Source organism: Hyperolius riggenbachi, chromosome 1, assembly GCF_040937935.1.
Source record: "Hyperolius riggenbachi isolate aHypRig1 chromosome 1, aHypRig1.pri, whole genome shotgun sequence".
NCBI classification, from domain to species: Eukaryota; Metazoa; Chordata; class Amphibia; order Anura; family Hyperoliidae; genus Hyperolius; species Hyperolius riggenbachi.
Window position 1 is genome coordinate 57,819,254 of NC_090646.1, and position 20,632 is coordinate 57,839,885.

A 20,632-nucleotide genomic window follows, 5' to 3' on the forward strand; every position below is an offset into this window, starting at 1 on the left:
ATCTCTTTATCTATATATCGAAATTTACATATATATGGATATTCACAGGTAATATGTCTATTACTAAACATTGCTGAAACTAAGTGTTGGTACTAAACATTGTACAACTAGTGACTTGGGTCTGTCCCTAATGCGCCGCGTGCATGCGCGCGCTTACCGCGCACCTGTTGCGCCCTTGCACGCCGCACGACCGTCGTGCACGCCACGCAGCCGTCGCGCATACGTCCGCCGCGCGTGACGCACACACCCGTCCCTCCTGGCCCCGTCCTCCTCCGGCTCTCGGCGGCGTCTCTGCGTCTTGTCCCTGCACATGCCCAGTGCTAAAAAGCACTGACAGAGGGACGGAATGCAGGAACATTAAGGTTTTATTATAGAGGATTTTCTAGACAATTTACTGGACATTATTTATGGACCTTTTCGCAAACTTTTCTGCAAATGTTTGTGAACCGAAAGTTTGCGGTGGACCTCACTGACTTTCATTGCAGGTGAACTTCAAAAACCTTCAGGGCATATTTGCAGCCACAAGGTAAAAAAGTTGTCAAAACTGTCCAAAAAAAACCCAGGCTGTGACATGGCAGAGAGGAATCAACTGCAAATTGTTCCGCAAAAACGATTTTTTTTATGCAGAGGTTTTTTTCATGCAGGACAATACATGTTGCTAAGGAGTGTAAGCCCTAGGGGTGGTTCATGGGAGCATTTGGGTGTCCCCATTAACCGGTTCAGCACTGCAGTCCGAAAATCTCATGCATCCGAGCAACATTACCTCCCATTCATTCGCCTATAACTTTATTGCTACTTATCACAATGAACTGATCTATATCTTGTTTTTTTCCGCCATTAATTAGGCTTTCTTTGGGTAGTACATTTTGCTAAGAATTATTTTTTTCTAAATCTATTTTAACAGGAAAATTAAGAAAGAAATGAAAAAAATGCATTATTTCTCAATTTTTTGCCCATTATAGTTTGAAATTAATATATGCTACCGTAACTAAAACGCATGTATTTTATTTGCCCATCTGTCCCGGTTATTACACCGTTTAAACGATGTCCCTATCACAATTTATGATGCCGATATTTCATTTAGAAATAAAGGTGCATTTTTTCAATTTGCGTCCATCACTGTTTATAAGCTTATAATTTTTAATAATATAATAACATATTCTCTTGACATGCATATTTAAAAAGTTGAGACCCTTGGGTAACTATTTATGTTGTTTTTTTTTTTTTTATTGTATTTTTTATTTTTTTATTAATAAAAAAAGTGTATGTGGGTAATTTTTGGTGTGGGAGGGAAACTGCTAATTTTAAATGTAAAATTATATTTTTTTATTAAAATTGTATGTTGGTGCAGTTTACTATTTGGCCACAAGATGGCCACAGTGAAAAAAGTCCTGGATGCGAACGATCTCGCATCCAGGAACTAAAATGCTGGGGAGATATTTCCTGGGGGCAGAAATACCGCGCTCTCTGAAGAGAAAGCGTCGGTATTTCTGCGGGGAAGGTAGATCGGTGAATGGGAATTATATTCCCATTCACTGATCGGGGGGCTAGCAGCGGGCAGCAGCAGTGCCTAGCTGGACGAGGAAGCTCTTCCAGATAGGCCGAACTGGTTAACAAGGGGACCCCCAGATGCCCGCCCCCTTCCTAGGTGAAATTAGTATATGGGTACTGATGTATCTCTTACCAGTGTCACTTGCGAATTTTTGGCCAAAGGCATCCTGGCATTGAAAATTCAAGATTTTTCATGAATATACGCTACAATTTTTGTGTTTTTGCCTAATGGCAGCTGGCTTTTGTGGTTAATTGCAAAGCCCCTTACAAGCTAGAATCACCAAATTTGCATGGTATGTTAAGGAGAACAGTGGGTACAAGAGGAAAAAAATGTTCAAAAAGACCTTATAGTTTTGGAGAAAGTCGATTTTAAAGTTACAATAAGAAAAAAAATGTACATTTAAAGGGACTCCGAGCTCAAATTAAGATTAAACTACGCATGCGCCATAGTGTCACGCCGGCCGCCGTGATGACGCGAGGCGGGCGGCGTGGTGACGTCAGCCGTGACGAATAAGGAAGAGGAGCACGACACTCGGGCCCAGTGTCGCCGGGGAGCCATATCGGAGTAGACCTTTGGGGAAGAGCCAGGACACCGGCGTGGGACCTCCAGACCAGCACTGGGCTGCAGAAAGCCCCGGGCAAGTACAGCTTTTTATTTTAATTTGAGCTCGGAGTCCCTTTAAATGCAGTAAATGACAAATAAAGTATCAACGGTAGTGTACATTTACATGTATCAAAACAAACAGCAGTGACTTTCGTGGAAGTGGCAATGCTTTGGCCAGGGCCTGACAACTTTACCTATTTTTTAAACTTTTTTTGTTTTTCAGAGTGTGGGAAATTAAACAAATTACATGGGGTCCCCCTTCCCCAGCTTGTTTAATCCCTTTCGCCCCATGCAGGCTGGAATAGTCATAAGCCAGAGCTTCCAGGCCAGCCACATGGGGCTTTGCACCCTGAGCTATACCAGCCCACATGGTCCATGATATGGGGGGGCTCCTGGGGGGAGAGGCAGCCAAACCTCCCCCTCTCCCCCAGAGCCCTTGTTCAATCAAGGACAAGGGGCTCTTTCCCACCTCTGGTGCCCCGGGAGGAAGTGGGGGCTGGCGACGCACAGTTGGTGGGGAGGGTTCGTGGTGGCATCTGGGAGTCCCCTTGCATAGTACCCCTTACCCATTTCCAGAAAGTGTTAAATGAAATAAAAACATAACGATGGGGAAAGTATTTTATTATTCTTAATTAATCATAAATCCTTACCTGTAAGTTATGTTTCCATGCCAATATTCTCATAAATGCCCCACGCCAATATCCTCTAATGAGCTTGATTGAAGTTCTCTGCACACCCGCCACCACACACTGCAGCTCCCCACCGCTAGCTCTAGCTATTTTAAGTATAGGTAGAGCAAAAGCATCTTTAAATTTGAATTTATAGATGCTTTGAGCTCTGCTATACTTAGTATAGCTAGAACTCCATTCTGCACAGCTCCCGCTCTCCTCGCCGCCCACTGCAACTATTGCGCCTTCCCACACTATCCCCCTGGAGCACCCATAGCACCCTGATATCAAATCTGCCACCTCTGGGAGCCCTCTGAAGGCTTTGGGAGCATTTATGTCCCCGAGTGCTCTTGAAGGTGGGTGGGTTCATACTGCACATGGTGCATTCTGGAGCCGCTCATCTTCATGAGCAAATTGAGATACAAGTACTCCAGAAGCCTTCAGAGAATCCCTGAAGGAGTTTTCGATCAGTTGGTCGAGAACAAACAATGGGGGTGACTAGAGTTTTAGAATGAGGGGACAAGGATGGCTCTATAGGATCTAGATCCTTTCATCTCCATGGGTAAGTATCTGCCTTTTTTTTCACTTCAGTATCCCTTTAAGAGAAAAAGTGAATTGAATAAGGGGTGTAGTTGAAAAGTTCACTAGTAATTAGTAGTTGGTTCTACTATCTTTATTTTTAAACAAAGAATGTCAAACCTTTAAATGAAGGGTGAACCTTAAATTAAAAAAATACATGTGTCATTCTTTCTAGAGCTTCCAACCAGTCCGTTGATCTGGCACGCAGCCTGCCCAATGCGTCTGCAGCCTATCCTTCCAATCTAGCTGGACCAACCAGAGCCGGGACAAGGTCCTCCAGCACCCAAGGCTGAGACACCAAAGTGCGCCCCTCCATCCCTGCCACCCCATCCATCACACACTGATTGCTATTAGACTAAGAGGCACCACAGGGCCCACAACCTCCCCAACACCTTAATATGTAGTTATCTGGCTTGCAGTCACTGCCATGTATCCCCTTTTCTCATTTCTTTCTGCTTCAAACACAATTAGGAATGCAGCTGAATGAATTCTGCGCCCCCTCCTACACTGCGTCCTGAGGCTGGAGCCTCTCCAGCCTATGCCTCGGCCCGGCCCTGGGACCAACCATGGTTCTTCTTCTATTTTCAGCCATACTATACTAATCAGCAGCAGTCCTGGTTCCTCATAATTTAAAACACCTGACGTGGATTCCTGGGTTATAGCATCAACCACCATTTGGGTTAATGCTAAACTAAGCTAAAATATGTTTAGATCATAAATTCACTTAGTAACAAATAATCTAATACCAGTCATAAAAAAGCTACTTTCTCAAAACATAGCCTTGTATACTTTCATGGGAAATATATCTCACCTCTAGGCCCATATGCAATTCACTTTTTCTCCTATGTTTTCTCCTAGGTGATATTTTCAAACGTACCAATAAAATGCCTTTGAAACCACCGGTGAGCAAACAAATGCTCAAAATAATATTGATAGTACCTTTTCCACCCACTTTTTGGTACTTTTTCCATTGCAAAGTACTAAAAAGTTATTTTAAAGTGGGCCTGAGAGAACTCCTCTCTGCTCTAAAAGATACACAACAGCTTAATAACCTTTTAACAAAAACATGTCTTTGTTTCAGGTGATACAAATCCTGCAATAACTCTGCACAGTTTCTACTTCCTGATTCATAGAAGCAGACATATTGTTTACAGCTTGTGCTTTCAAATGGGCTTATCTGCTTATCTGCCATAGGCAGTGCCACAGGGGGGAGATCAAATAACAACTATGGATTAGACACAAATGAGGGGGTATTACACAGCCTACACTCTTTAAATACATACAGAGTGCATTTCTGTTATGTTTTCCTTGTTTCCTGTGCTAGAGTTCAGGTCCACTTTAAATTCAACATGAAAAATTATCTCCTTGGTGAAAACTCAGGAGACAAAGTGAATTGCAGATGACCTCTATTATAGAATTCTTGAACACAAATACATTACATCTAGCTTGCAGCAAAAGTCTAACATTTAACCTCCCTGTCGGTAACCCCGAGATATGCTCGGGCTAACCGCCGGGAGCTCAATACAAAGCAATGGAGCGCAGCAGGCGTTTTTACTCACCTCGTGTGGGATCCAAACACAGGCAGCCATTCTACTTCCTCTCCACGGAGGCTCTGAACCACTCTGGTGAGATTGCCGTCAGTGATCTCACTACAGAATTACAGCACCACCCAGAGGACGGAGGGAAAATTGCAGTGCTGGAACCCAGGGAGGTGAGTAAATGCAGGGGCTGCTGCACTCATTCTGGCGGCTATCTGGAAAAGACCCTAAAATCCAGAAATAATCATACTGCCAGGGAGGTTGAATGATTTTTAAAAATTCTGTAGTCTACAAACTCTGCAGAGCATTTCTACACAAAATATAATGCACGGTATTCAAAAGATCACAGTTCTAATTCAAAAGGTATGGGTGACTGTGTTATTGCTGTAGTTAAAAATAACCATTTCTGACAACTTTGTTTTAATTTATCTTTAACTCTTTGTGGAAATAGTAAGGGCCCTTTTACACTTAATCAGTTGCTCTCAGTTAAAACTGAAAGAAAACTGAATTTTAAAGTATTGCCCATTTTTTCCTATGGCACCTTTTACACTTAACGTGGTTTAACTGAAATCTTCTTCCCAATGCACTGCTATGGAAAAAACGCATACTAACGCGTACCAGCGCACACTAACGCACACCAACTGATTAAGTGTAAACGGGGCCTAAGGGATACAAACAGTAAGAACCCCTATGTCCATTTCATCTGGGGGTGGCAGACATATTGGTTCCCCCTATTTAAGCCATTACCGTCCCCTGGTGCCTTCACTCACTCACAGGCGTGGGGGTAGTGATTCCTTTCTCCTCCTGGACACTAGAGGTGAAGTTAATCCCAATCTCCATTATATGGACAAGGGCTCCGGGGGAGACTTCGCCACCCTTCTATTTCAGATACCGCGATATTATGAACCTTGGTATTGTTGAGGGTGCAAAGCCCCCTGCACTTTGGCTATACCAGCCTGCATGAATGCAAGGGGTTAAAAAGGTTTAGAAGGGGGTGGGAGCCACATTTTTTATTTCTTGTATAGCGGGAGACATGACAGCGCTTTCAAACAGAGATTATACCTGAATGATCTATCTGCATGGATGTGCAGAGCTCCAAGAACTGGACAAAATTACACACCTAGCACTCAAAACAGGTAAAGGAGGGTGTTAGCTTCAGTAAATAATGTGTGCACAGATTATTCCCTACTAACTGGACTTCCCCACAGAGATGATGGACCCTCACGGAGAAGACCTAACACTAGTCTAGCAATAAAAAACATAATTTTCCTTGCGCTGCTAATCATAAATGGTATACACATTTTATCAAGCAGACAGACAAATGACAGCGCTCAAGGCTGCACCTGAAATGTTGGTTTTCATTTCAGATGCAGCCTTGAGTGCTGTCATTTGTCTTTCTGCCTGCTTGATTCATTATTTTTATACACATAATAGGTATGTTTGCCAGGAAGGAAGCCTTACAAAACAGTATTGCAGCTTTACAGCGATCTCCGGCAAAAGCATTGTAACTCCCCCCAGGGTTCCTGTTGGTAAATACACTGCCAATGTACCATAGCAGAAATGTTGCTGCTTTGGCTGGAGATATATGTAAAGCTATAGTACCCATGCATAAGATACATTATCTTCCATTTAAGTGCCTTTAAAAACATTTTTTCCTATCATTGCTCCAAAATAGATTTTCTTGAAAAATAAACTATTTTCTTAAAAACTATTCTCCCAAATATACGGAGAAAAGTTGGTGATTACAGTATGTACTAGTTAATGGGCACTAGAATGACACACAGCGCACATGCCCACAAACACCCCCACGCAGCCCCAATGCCCGGCATTTGCACAAATGGCAACAGCCGCGGATCTGCGTCTGTGAATTGGGTTCCTAACATGGAGGCAGCTCATGGATGCAGATTCCTGGGCTCTTATGCCTCGTGTTATGCCCAGGCCCAGATTTACCTCACCGGAGCCTATAGGCACAGATGTCCTGGCACCTTAGATTTTGCCTTCCGTGAACCTACAAACCCCCACCGAACTGCACCGCAAGCTTGCTGGCTGTCCATGCTGTCACTTTTCCCTTACTTTCCTGGCCTGTCATAAGAAGCTACAGGTGCCTCTTATTATTAGTTAGCCAGAAGTACTCTCAATATTAAGTAGCTAGAGACGGCCCTGACTAAAGGGCGATCAAGTCAGTGGAATGCCGAGACCCGGGTGAGTAGTCTCTCATTTACACTCTCATCAGGACTCTGCAAAGGGAAGGAGAGAGGGAGACACTCGGGGAGGGGTGTGAGCCGCCTTTCCATCAGCAGTGCCTTATGGTAAATCTGGCCCTGGTTATACCAATGGATCAGTGGCACTGCACTGCAAATGTGCTGATGTGAACATATGTCAACAATATACTAGCACCATCTTAGCATTAGCAATACAATGATATTGTCCGATGCAACACACTAAAATGCCCCAGTGTGAATATAGCCTTATCACACCCTGTTTTGTTGTATTACCTTCTCATCTTAGATTTAGAGATGGCCCGAACCTCCGATTTTCGGTTCGCGAACCGGGTTCACGAACTTCCGCAAAAGTTCGGTTTGCGCGAAACTTCAGCGAACCGCAATAGACTTCAATGGGGAGGCGAACTTTGAAAACTAGAAACACTTATGCTGGCCACAAAAGTGATGGAAAAGATGTTTCAAGGGTTCTAACACCTGGAGGGGGGCATGGCGGAGTGGGATACATGCCCAAAGTCCCGGGGAAAATCTGGATTTGACGCAAAGCAGCGTTTTAAGGGCAGAGATCACATTGAATGCTAAATTGAAGGCCTAAAGTGCTTTAAAACATCTTGCATGGGTATAAATCAAACAGGGAGTGTAATTAGAGTACTGCTTCACACTGACATACCAAACTCACTGTGTAACGCACCGCAAACAGCTGTTTGTGTAGTGACGGCCATGCTGGAGTGGTGCGCACCATGGCGAGATTGCTCTTCCTCACTCAGTGATGTCAGGTAATGTCTGACTGCCTTATCAACTTTCAATGGTTTTTTCTCTACCATTGTTAAAGCTTACATCTAGTTTTTTAAATACTTGTTCTGCTGGCTGTTCAGTACCTGCAATGAGAATCTTTTATGGAGGGAAAGTCTGTCATCGTGAGTGACCACTGGTAATGGCCGGTGAATCCTGGTTCGATTCCGGTCCGGAGTGGGAGCCTAAGAAACGGCTACCACCACCACACATCAAAGGAAGGCAGCAGGCACGCTGTGGGCAAAGGAGCAGGAACGGCTTCCACACATCCAAGGAAGGCAGCAGGCATGGCATGCACGTCCCGAGGTAGTGACCAAAAGGAGGACTTTCGAAGCCCTGCTGTAGATGACACTGATAGATTGTACTACCTGTAATGAGAATCTGTTATGGAGGGCAAGTCTGCCATCCATTCAAGTGAAAGGTATGCACTGACTGCCAGGTATAATACAATGTGCAGTCACACAGGTGCAGTTAACAGGTATGCACGGAGTGGTATATCACACTGCGTGCACTTAGGTATCTGGGTGCACTGAACACAACAGGTAGGTATATGCAGCGATAAGGTGGGTGCACTGAACACAACAGGTAGGTATATACAGTGATGGGTATTACAATGTGCACCTGTCACACACAGACAGGTAGCGGACAGAAACAGTGACACTGCATGCGCTCAACTCACGTAGGTAGGTGGGTGCACTGTGAACAACAGGTAGGTAGGTATATGTAGTAATAGGTATTACAATGTGCACCTGTCACACACAGCCAGGTAGCGGACAGGCACAGTGACACTGCATGCGCTCACGTAGGTGAGTGGATGCACAGTGAACAACAGGTAGGTATATGCTGTGATAGGTAATGTGCACCTGTCACACACACAGGTAGTCACTGAATGTGCTGGGCCTGGCAGTGGCACACACAGTATGAATTATCAAGGCTGTCTATGTAACACAAGTGTCAGTGGGACACACAGAAAAAAAAATAGATCACAAGAACAAGATTAGCTCTCAAAAGAGCTGTTGTGGGGTGCTATTTTAGCAATAAGAATCAGCAAGGAGCAAGCTAAGAAGCCTACAAGAGCCTAACTAATCTTTCCCTATGAGAGAGTCTGCAGCAGCTGTCCCTTCTCTATTTACTGCAGGCACACGAGTGAGTAAAATGGCCGGCAATGCCAGCCTTTTATAAGGGGGAGTGGCTCTAGGAGAGAGTGTAGCCTGATTGGCAACAATGTGCCTGCTTACTGTGATGTAGAGGGTCAAAGTTGACCCTAATGGTGCACTATGGGGGCGAATCGAACTTCTGGTAAAGTTTGCGGTTCTCCGCGATCGCGAACCCCCGGAAGTTCGCCTGGAACCGTTCGCCGGCGAACCGTTCGGGCCATCTCTACTTAGATTTCCTTTAGCTTGGAAGTCAAAAAACAATAACGTTAATCAGTGTCTTTCATTTTTGTTTTAATATTATGTAGATTAGCTATGGTGCAACAGATCCTATTTTAACCAACAAGCAGCTGTATCCATCCTTCTTTCAAACTCTTCCCAGTGATCACATTCAGTATGTGGCTATAACTAAATTGCTAAAGCATTTTAGCTGGACCTGGATTGGGATAATTGCCTCTGATGAGGATGCTGGGGTAAAACAGAGTCAGGAGCTCCAGAAAGAGGCTGTTATTTATGATATCTGTATTGAGTTTGCTATCTACATACCTATTAAGGGAGACACAGCTAAACAAAAAGAGATATTTGACAAATCAACTTCAAAGGTTCTTGTACTCTGTGCAGTTGCACTCTCCACGATACGTTTTATAGGACTAGAATATAATGGCCATAACGACAAAACGTTTATATTTACCATTGGTCTCGAAGCCTACATTCTTCTGTCATCAAACGCTAAAGGCTTCTTGCATGGAAGTTTGGCATTTTTGCCAACAAAGCAAAAGATTTCACAGCTGCAGAGATATTTAGAGGAAGTTAGTCTTGCTAATCGCCCAAATGACATTATACTGGAACACATCCTTGCAATGTATTTTGATTGTCTAACTTCAAGCCAGATACTGAATGCTGCAATAACAGAAGGGTTTGGATTACACCTGCACAAATGCAGCAATACTAAACGCTTAAGTGAGTTAAATAATAAGCAATTCTACACTCATGAGTTTGGAACCACTTATAACGTGTACAAAGCTGTCTATGCCATGGCACATTCATTGCATGAAATGCAGTTATACTTGTCCAGGAACCCTGAAAAGGACCATCTTAGACATGATAAGAACCTCCACAAGGTAAGAGTACCAATATTATACTTAATCAGGGATCAGATATAGAGCTTCATCCAGAAAGAATGAATGACTAATGCAGCTGCTGGTCTTTTGCCAGAAGCGGTGATTCGGTTGCTCAAAAAGAATATGGGTCATTGTCAAGCATTCAGCACAAGCTTGAAAAAATATGTCAGATCCTGTAGAAACACCGGCCAATTGTATTGTAGGACAAGGACCTGGTCCAGTGGTGTCTGAGATAGGGATGCTCATTCGGATTTAATTATTAATTTTACGCATTTCCAGCCGGAAATCGGCATTTCAGATCGGAATGCAGAAAACGGATTTCTGCAGAAATACTTCATTACCGCAACTCTGTAATTTTAGCCTAATCACAGAGCTCAGAAGAATTGGACCAGTCAGAGAATGTAGAGTAAACTCAGAAGTATTTAGCCAATCAGAAAATGCAAAAAATACGACAGCTTAAAGGGAACCAGAGCTGAAAAAATAAAGATTTTATACATACCTGGGGCTTCCTCCAGCTGCATACGCGCTGATCGATCCCACGCCGCCGTCCTCCTCTGCCCGCAGCTACGAGAACCGGCTCCCCGCTGTTCCGTCAGTCAGAGCCAGTCTAAGCGTAGCAGAAGTGCGCTCTTTGCGTATCTCTGCAGCAGTGTATGGAGAGATACGTAGAGGGCGCACTTCTCCTGCATAGCTGGCTCCGATGACGTCAGCGACGGGAGCCGGTTCTTGTAGATGCGGGCAGCGGTGGATGGCGGCGTGGGATTGATCAGCGCATATGGGGCTGTAGGAAGCCCCATATATGTACAGTATAACTTCTTTTTCATTTTTTCAGCTAGGGTACATCTCTGGTACCCTTTAATCTCCCCTCTCAGGTGCACATGATCGGGTCATGAGCAGAAACGGCAGGTGGTGTAAATGCTATGCGCATCAGGCTTAGAGGGCCACAAGTGCGGCGTAGGATTTACCTACAGCAGTCCCCAAAAAGTCAATTTTAGAGATGTCGACGGAAGGTTCGGTTTGCGTAAAAGTTCGCAAACCGCAATAGACTTCAATTGGGAGGCGAACTTTGAAAAACAGAAATAATTATGCTGGCCACAAAAGTGATGGAAAAGATGTTTCAAGGGGTCTAACACCTGGAGGGGGGCATGGCGGAGTGGGATACATGCCCAAAGTCCTGGGGAAAAATCTGCATTTGACGCAAAGCAGCCGTATTAAGGGCAGAAATCACATTGAATGCTAAATTGCAGGCCTAAAGTGCTTTCAAACATCTTGCATGTGTATACATCTATCAGGGAGTGTAATTAGAGTACTGCTTCACACTGACACACCAAACTCACTGTGTAACGCACCGCAAACAGCTGCTTGTGTAGTGACAGCCGTGCTGGACTGGTGCGCACCATGGCGAGAGTGCAGGCCGTGGCGGTTTTCAAGCCCATATGGTCGCCGGGCTGTGGTAGCTCAATAGAACAACAGTGACTGTCAAGCTGATCAAATTTGGTCTGTCCACAATGAAGCAACGACCTTATTATCTTCTTGTATGTAGGTAGGCATAGGTAGGAGTCCCAGTATAGGTAGGTAGGTAGGCATAGGTAGGAATCCCAGTATAGGTAGGTAGGCATAGGTAGGTGCCTCAGTAGTTAGCTAGGCATAGGTAGGAGACCCAATATAGGTAGGTGTCTCAGTAGTTAGCTAGGCATAGGTAGGAGACCCAGTATAGGTAGGTAAGCATAGGTAGGTGTCCCAGTAGTTAGCTAGGCATAGGTAGGAGACCCAGTATAGGTAGGTAGGTGCATCAGTAGTTAGCTAGGAATAGGTAGGAGACCCAGTATAGGTAGGTAGGCATAGGTAGGAGTCCCAGTATAGGTAGGTAGGTAGGCATAGGTAGGAGTCCCAGTATAGGTAGGTAGGCATAGGTAGGTGCCTCAGTAGTTAGCTAGGCATAGGTAGGAGACCCAATATAGGTAGGTAGGTAGGTAGGTAGGTGTCTCAGTAGTTAGCTAGGCATAGGTAGGAGACCCAGTATAGGTAGGTAAGCATAGGTAGGTGTCCCAGTAGTTAGCTAGGCATAGGTAGGAGACCCAGTATAGGTAGGTAGGTGCATCAGTAGTTAGCTATGAATAGGTAGGAGACCCAGTATAGGTAGGTAGGCATAGGTAGGAGTCCCAGTATAGGTAGGTAGGCATAGGTAGGAGCCCCAGTATAGGTAGGTAGGCATAGGTAGGTGCCTCAGTAGTTAGCTAGGCATAGGTAGGAGACCCAGTATAGGTAGGTAGGCATAGGTAGGTGCCTCAGTAGTTAGCTAGGCATAGGTAGGAGACCCAGTATAGGTAGGTAGGTACCTCAGTAGTCAGCTAGGCATAGGTAGGAGACCCAGTATAGGTAGGTAGGCATAGGTAGGAGTCCCAGTATAGGTAGGTAGGCATAGGTAGGTGCCTCAGTAGTTAGCTAGGCATAGGTAGGAGACCCAGTATAGGTAGGTAGGCAAAGGTAGGTGCCTCAGTAGTTAGCTAGGCATAGGTAGGAGTCCCAGTATAGGTAGGTAGGCATAGGTAGGTCCCCTAGTTTAGGTAGGTAGGTAGGTGTCCCCGTATAGGTAAGTAGGTGCCCCAGTAGTTAGGTAGGCATAGGTAGGTGTCCCAGTATAGTTAGTTAGGCAGGGCCTGGCTGGCACAGTAATAACAATTACCAAGGTCCAGCTGCAACAGATAAGGCTGTATAATTCAGTGAGCAACACATACAAAAAAAACACATCAGGAAAACATTAGCTCTCAAAAGAGCTGTTGAGGGGTGCTATTTTAGCAATAACAATCAGCCAGGAGCAAGCCAAGAGCCTAACTAATCTTTCCCTAGGAGAAAAAATCTGCAGCAGCTCTCCCTAGTCTGTCTATTTGCAGCAGGCACACAAGTGAGTGTAATGGCCGCCGGAGCCTGCCTTATATAAGGGGGGGGGGGGGGGCTCCAGGGCTTAGTGTAGCCTGAATGGCTACAATGTGCCTGCCGACTGTGATGCAGAGGGTCAAAGTTGACCCTCATAGTGCATTATTGGGCGAATCGAACTTCCGCAAAAGTTCGCATGGTCCAGGCGAACACGAACCACCAAAGTTTGCCTGGAACCGTTCGCAGGCGAACCGTTCGCGACATCTCTAGTCAATATATGTGACCTCCCATTTTTTTTTCATTTGAATCTCCCTCTTGCTGCTAATGGACTCCTCCATTTAGTATCCTGGGCCCAATAGAGACATTACCTGTAGAGATGGCTCGAACCTCAGATTTTGGGTTCACAGACCATGGGGGCGAACCTCCGCAAAAGTTTCAATGGGCAGGCGAATTTTAAAACCTACAAAGACTGTTTCAGTCCACAAAAGTGAAGGAAAAGTTGTTTCAATGGGTCTAACACCTGGAGGCAGGGCCGGATTTACCATAGGGCACTGCAGGCACGTGCCTACAGGTGCCTGATGTAGGAAAGGTGGCTCACTCCCCTCTCCTAGCGCCTCCCTCCTTCTCAATGCAGAGTCCCAAGCAGAGTGTAAATGACAGGTTACTCACCCAGCTCTCGGGATTCCACTGACCAGATCTCTCTTCAGTTGAGGGCACCTCGAGCTACCTAATAATAAGGGTACCTCTGGCTATACTAAAGGACACCTGTAGCTACCTAAGATGGGCAAGGGAACTAAAGGAGAAATGACAGCTGGGCCAGCCAACATGCTTGTGGTGCAGTTCGGTTGGGGTTTGTAGGTTCATGGAGGGCAAAGTCTAAGGTGCACAGACATTTGTGCCTATAGGCTCTTATGATGTAAATCCGGGCCTGCCTGGAGGGGGGCATGCTGGAGTGGGATACATGCCAAAAGTCCCTGGGAAAATTATGTATTTGACACAGCGATGGGTTTTAATCCCTAAAGAGCAGGAATCACATTGTATTCCTAAATTGAAGGCATAAAGTGCTTTAAAACATCTTGAATGTGTATACATCGATCAGGTAGTGTAAGTAGTGTACAGTTTGGGTATCGCCTTTTTCGAAAAATAATTGCGGCCTGGTACACTGCGGAGTCCCAATCGCCACACATTTTTGGAAGGCCTCAGAGTCCACCAGCTTGTATGATAACAGCTGGCGGGCTAACAGTTCCGCCAAGCCAGCTGTCAGACGCTGGGCAAGGGGCTGACTGGCAGAAATTGGCTTCTTCCGCTCAAAGATTTCCTTCACAGACACCTGGCTGCTGTGGGCAGAGGAGCAGGAACCACTCAAGGGAAGAGGCTATTGTTGCCTCTGAAGAAGCAGTTTTATCTGTGAAACGGCTGTCAGGCTTTGCAATAATCTGTCAGGACTCTTGGGGATGTATTAAAGGTGTTGTGTGCAGCATATCCTGCTGGCTGGTGCCCGGGTTTCCAATTTGTTCCTCTTGTTACTACATTGTATGCTGACTGATCCGGAGGCACAACCTTTAACTCCTGCTACCCCCTTGGGTCTGCCTACCAGGGTATCTAGTGCCACCCTACGTGTCTACTTTTTACTGTGTTATTACTCAAGGGAAGAGGCGGTGTGGAGGAGGGTGGCTGTGAAGGTACAAGGGAGAAAGCGGCTGAAGATGCTGCACCTGAAGGAGGAAGAGGAGAAGGAGGGTGGCTTTTCTTTTGTGTGCTGCTTTTCCTCTGGTGCTCTTCCCATTGCAGTTTGTGCCTTTTCTGCATGTGCCTTCGTAAGGCAGTTGTCCCTATGTGGGTGTTGGCCTTTCCACGCCTCAATTTTTGGAGGCAGAGAGAACAGATGGCATTGCTCTGATCTGAGGCAGACACATTAAAAAAATTCCAAACCGCTGAGCCCCCCTGGGGCGATGTCACTATGGTGGCATCAGCAGCTGACGTTGAAGGGCATGTTGGCTGGCTGTCCATAGGTGGCGATACATGGCGCCGGACACTGCCACCAGCTATTTCTGATGATGAGCTCCCCCTGCTTCTTTCAGGAACTCGTCTCCTCCTACTTCTCTCTGACTCCCCCTCTGAACTGTCCCCCTGTTTATCTCCTCTATTGGGAACACACATGGCATTCGTATCATCTTCATCATCATAATCATCCAGCCCAGCTTTGCTTGCCTCAGACACCTCCAAAACTGCACCAACAGCAGGTACTTCATCCTCCTCCTCCTCACACGTTATGTCCATAGTGTCGCCTAACTCAGACATATGAGGTGGTGTAACTTGCTTAGCGCCTTCATCTGGTTGTAACAATAATGGCTGTGCATCAGTGATTTCCCCACCAAATAATTCCTGTGAACTGTCAAATGCAGCAGATGTGGTGCTTGTAGTAGCACTGGTGGCTGCGGAAGATGAGGTGTTCTGTGTTAAATAGTCAACCACGTGCTGACAATCTTGGGAGATGATAGGACGTGCCTTCTTCTGAGCACTGCACTTTGGTCCAGGGCCGCACAAAATCACATCAGCATGACCTCGCACAGACCTGCCGGGTGGCCTTCCTCTGGGTCTGCCTCTACCTGTTTTGTCCATTTTGTCCATATCGGGGGGATGAAGTGAAAGGTATGCACTGACTTGACTAATACAATGTGCAGTCACACAGGTGCAGTTAACAGGTATGCACGGAGTGGTATATCACACTGCGTGCACTCACGTAGGTAGGTGGGTGCACTGAACACAACAGGTAGGTATATGCAGTGATGGGTATTATAATGTGCACCTGTTGCACACAGACAGGTACCGGACAGGCACAGTGACACTGCGTGCACTCACATAGGTAGGTGGGTGCACTAAAGGGAACAACAGGTAGGTATATGCAGTGATGGGTATTACAATGTGTACCTGGCGCAGTAATAATTTTACCACTAAGAAGCCAAAGGCCAGCTGCGACTGACTGACAGGGCTGTATATAATGCAAGAGGGCCACACACACACAAAAAAAATAGATCACAAGAACACAAGTTATTAAAAGAGCTGTTGAGGGGTGCTTTTTTAGCAATAAGAATCAGGAAGGAGCAAGCTAAGAAGCCTACAAGAGCCTAACTAAGCTTTCCCTATAGGTCTCTGCACAGCAGCTCTCCCCTCTCTAATTACTGCAGGCACAGGAGTGAGTGAAAAGCCTGACACTGCCTGCCTTTTATAAGGGGGGGAGGGGGGGCTCCAGGAGGGAGTGTAGCCTGATTGGCTACAATTTTCTGTGATATAGAGGGTCAAAGTTGACCCTAATGAGTTTGGTCGTACCAATGGTCTAGCACCATACAAAATAAATGGGATAAAGTTGGGGACATCAAACTTGGAGAAGGACTTAGGAGTACTCATCGACAACAAATTAAATACTCAATGCCAAGCTGCTGCAGCTAATGCTAACAAAATTTTGGGATGCATTAAAAGGGAAATACAAACTCGAGATGCTAGCATAATATTTCCCCTGTTTAACTCTCTAGTAAGGCCACATCTGGAATATGGAATTCAGTTCTGGGCATCACATTACAAAAAAGATATTGCAGTTTTAGAGCAGGTGCAGAGACGAGCTACAAAATTGATACGTGGGATGGAAGGTCTCACCTACCAAGAAAGGTTAGATAAACTGAGTTTATTTAGTCTAGAGAAAAGAAGCCTTAGAGGGGATCTAATTAACATGTATAAATACATCAGAGGGCAATATAATAGCTTGGCGGATGAGCTTTTTGTCCCTAGGCCTTCTCAAAGGACTAGAGGATATGATCTGCGCATGGAGGAAAAACTTTTTAGCCATTTATTTAGGAAAGGTTTTTTTACAGTAAGAGTGATTAAGATGTGGAATGCATTGCCACAGGAAGTCGTTATGGCAAACTCTATACCTGCATTTAAAGAGTGCTTAGATGCTTTCCTTGCGTTCAAAGACATCCATGGCTACAATTACTAGGTAATGCCTAATGATGTTGATCCAGGGATTTTATCTGATTTTATCTGATTGACATCTGGAGTCGGGAAGGAATTTTTCCCTTTTGGGGCTAATTGGACCATGCCTTGTAAGGGTTTTTTCGCCTTCCTCTGGATCAACAGGGATATGTGAGGTAGCAGGCTGGAGTTGTCCTTTGTTCTCTGGTTGAACTCAATGGACGTATGTCTTTTTTCAACCAAAATAACTATGTAACTAATAGTCTTCCCAGGTATCTTTGAGACAAATCTTAAACTGCAACCCCTTCCCACCAGCCATCCAATAGAAATAAATCCTTCTACAAAAGTAGACATTCTTCTGGAATTCCTTTGCTTTCTTTATTATCCATCCAATCTTGGCAATATGGCCACTTATGCTTCTCCCTCTTCTCAAACCAGACTTGATACATAAATATATATATATATATATAGTTACTAACTATATATCTGGATAGACTGCATATGATGTTTAATCTTAAAGTGTTATACATTAGTAGAAATCTCAGCAGGCTTTTCAGTTTTTGAAATTGCATTTCAGAGCTCCCCTTTTGCAGCCACGAGTGGCCGATGAGTTGGAAAAGATTACATTCCAATCCCCAAAAAAGGGCAATGCCAAAAAGTGCTGAAATTATCCAACTTATCTCACATTTTAGCAGGGTAAAATTCTACAAACCGGACTGCAGCAATTTATGTATCAAGTCTGGTTTGAGAAGAGGGAGAAGCATAAGTGGCCATATTGCCAAGATTGGATGGATAATAAAGAAAGCAAAGGAATTCCAGAAGAATGTCTACTTTTGTAGAAGGATTTATTTCTATTGGATGGCTGGTGGGAAGGGGTTGCAGTTTAAGATTCGTCTCAAAGATACCTGGGAAGACGTTATTGGGCAAGGAGAGATTTTCAAGTATCTCACCCAATCTTTTCCTATTTCTACTTGGCCTCTCCTGGTATGACCCCAGGTGCTTCTTTATTCTTACCTAGGCTGCCCTTATGGCAAATTTGAAAGGCAATTTTGCAAAAAGTGCAATAAACTTGATTTAGGATTAACTTTCAGTGAATAATTCTGCAATCTCACATGCCCATCCCAAAAGAGAGAGAGAGAGAGAGAGAGAGAGAGAGATTATATCCAATTATTTTATTTAATCCCATGTAGAATCTGTTAAATTCATAATGAGTGTCTGTCTTAAAGGGGCAATATGGTGAAAAATTGTAAATTTTAAAATATTTGCAAACATAAACAAAGAAGAAGTACGTTTTTTCCAGAGTAGAATGAGCCATAAATTACTTTTCTCCTATGTTGCTGTCCCCTACAGTAAGTGGAAATTTGACAGAAGCGACAGGTTTTGGACTAGTCTATCTCTTCATGGGGGATTCTCAGGGATTTATTTATTTTCAAAAGCACTTAGTGAATGGCAGTTGCTCTGTCCAACTGCCAAAAAAACTGTGTAGCGAGCAGGGGAGCTGGCCAGCATCATTGTTTAAATCATTTTTAGGGAATATCTTTATAAAGAATAAAAGCCTTGCTGAGAATCCCCTATGAAGAGATGGACTAGTCCAAAACCTGTCGGTAATGTCAGATTTCTACCACCTATTGTAAGTGACAGCAACATAGGAGAAAAGTAACTTATGAATCAAAAACAGTGAGTGCACACCATAAAGACGGCCCGTTCTGATTTGTCAACTTGACCAAGCAGTGGAACATCCAGCAAACAACAGATTTAAATATGTAATCCACTTAACAGGAAGGAAAACCAGGAGCAGCTCACTTGTAGCAATAAAACTTCAACACTTTAATGATAAGTCTTCTTAAAATCAGTAGAGCAAAATAGTAGTAAAATTATGGATAATACTTATCGCTTCCAAAGTGCAGCATTGCAGCGTATCAAAAGAGGTCATGAGGAGGTGCAGAGGAGTTAAGGTCATTTTACTACTATTTTGCTCTACTGATTTTAAGAAGACTTATCATTAAAGTGTTGACGTTTTATTGCTACAAGTGAGCTGCTCCTGGTTTTCCTTCCTGTTAAAGCGGATTCGAGATGAAAAACTAACTATAACAAGTAACTTGTCTATACAGTATATCTTATCTAAAGTTTAGATAGTTTACACAGCAAATGTAGCTGCAAACAGCTTTAATAGAAAATGATTATTTCTTCCTTTGATACAATGACAGCAGCCATGTTGTTTGTAAACATTACACAGTGGCAGGCTTATCTGTATCTTGAGCCATCAGCCTAATCCCCTCTACTCCTCCCTCCTGCCCTCTGCCTCTAAAAATTAATGGCTAGTAACACCTCCTCTTCCTCCTGCCCAGACTGAGCTCCCATGAGCCCTTGCTACTGCCAAGGCTCTCTGAAAACCTGTGGCCGTGGTTTATTTAGTTTATAGGGAATTCGAGTATTAAAACAAAAACAAAAAAGTATTTGGCTTGAGGAATGCCCTATAAACAATAGGAAAGGAACACAATTATGCAATGAGTAAAAGTTCACCTCGGATCCACTTTAAGTGGATGAAAAGTAATTTATAGCTCATTTTACTTTGGAAAAAAACATACTTCTTATTTGTCTACGTTTGCACATATTTTAAATGTTACAATTCGCCATAGTGCCCCTTTACATAGTTACATAGTTATAGTTATTTTGGCTGAAAAAAGACATACGTCCATCGAGTTCAAGCAGTACAAAGTACAACTCCAGCCCGTCCCCCACATACCCCTGTTGATCCAGAGGAAGGCGAAAAAAACCCCACCAGGCATGGTCCAATTAGCCCCAAATGGGAAAAATTCATTCCTGACTCCAGATGGCAATCAGATAAAATCCCTGGATCAACATCATTAGGCATAACCTAGTAATTGTAGCCATGGATGTCTTTCAACGCAAGGAAAGCATCTAAGCCCCCTTTAAATGCAGGTATAGAGTTTGCCATAACGACTTCCTGTGGCAATGCATTCCACATCTTAACCACTCTTACTGTAAAGAACCCTTTCCTAAATAAATGGCTAAAACGTTTTTCCTCCATGCGCAGATCATGTCCTCTAGTCCTTTGAGAAGGCCTAGGGACAAAAAGCTCATCCGCCAAGCTATTATATTGCCCTCTAATGTATTTATACATGTTAATTAGATCTCCTCTAAGGCGTCTTTTCTCTAGACTAAATAAACCCAGTTTATCTAACCTTTCTTGGTAAGCGAGACCTTCCATCCCACGTATCAATTTTGTAGCTCGTCTCTGCACCTGCTCTAAAACTGCAATATCTTTTTTGTAATGTGGTGCCCAGAACTGAATTCCATATTCCAGATGTGACCTTACTAGAAAGTTAAACAGGGGCAATATTATGCTAGCATCTCGAGTTTTTATTTCCCTTTTAATGCATCCCAAAATTTTGTTCGCTTTAGCTGCAGCGGCTTGACATTGAGTATGATTATTTAACTTGTTGTCGATGAGTACTCCTAAGTCCTTCTCCAAGTTTGATGTTCCCAACTGTATCCCATTTATTTTGTATGGTGCTAGACCATTGGTTTAAAATATG

General features: G+C 44.2%; 1 protein-coding gene across 1 annotated transcript in view; it reads left to right on the forward strand.

Moving 5' to 3' along the window:
* Positions 1-20,632, forward strand: part of LOC137553180 (vomeronasal type-2 receptor 26-like) — a 66,141-nt gene that overhangs the window by 32,210 nt on the left and 13,299 nt on the right. Inside the window, exons 3-4 of the mRNA XM_068271439.1 lie at positions 4,261-4,304; positions 9,414-10,226. Of these exons, the coding sequence (XP_068127540.1) occupies positions 4,261-4,304; positions 9,414-10,226 (857 nt within the window). The remainder of the gene's footprint in view (positions 1-4,260; positions 4,305-9,413; positions 10,227-20,632) is intronic.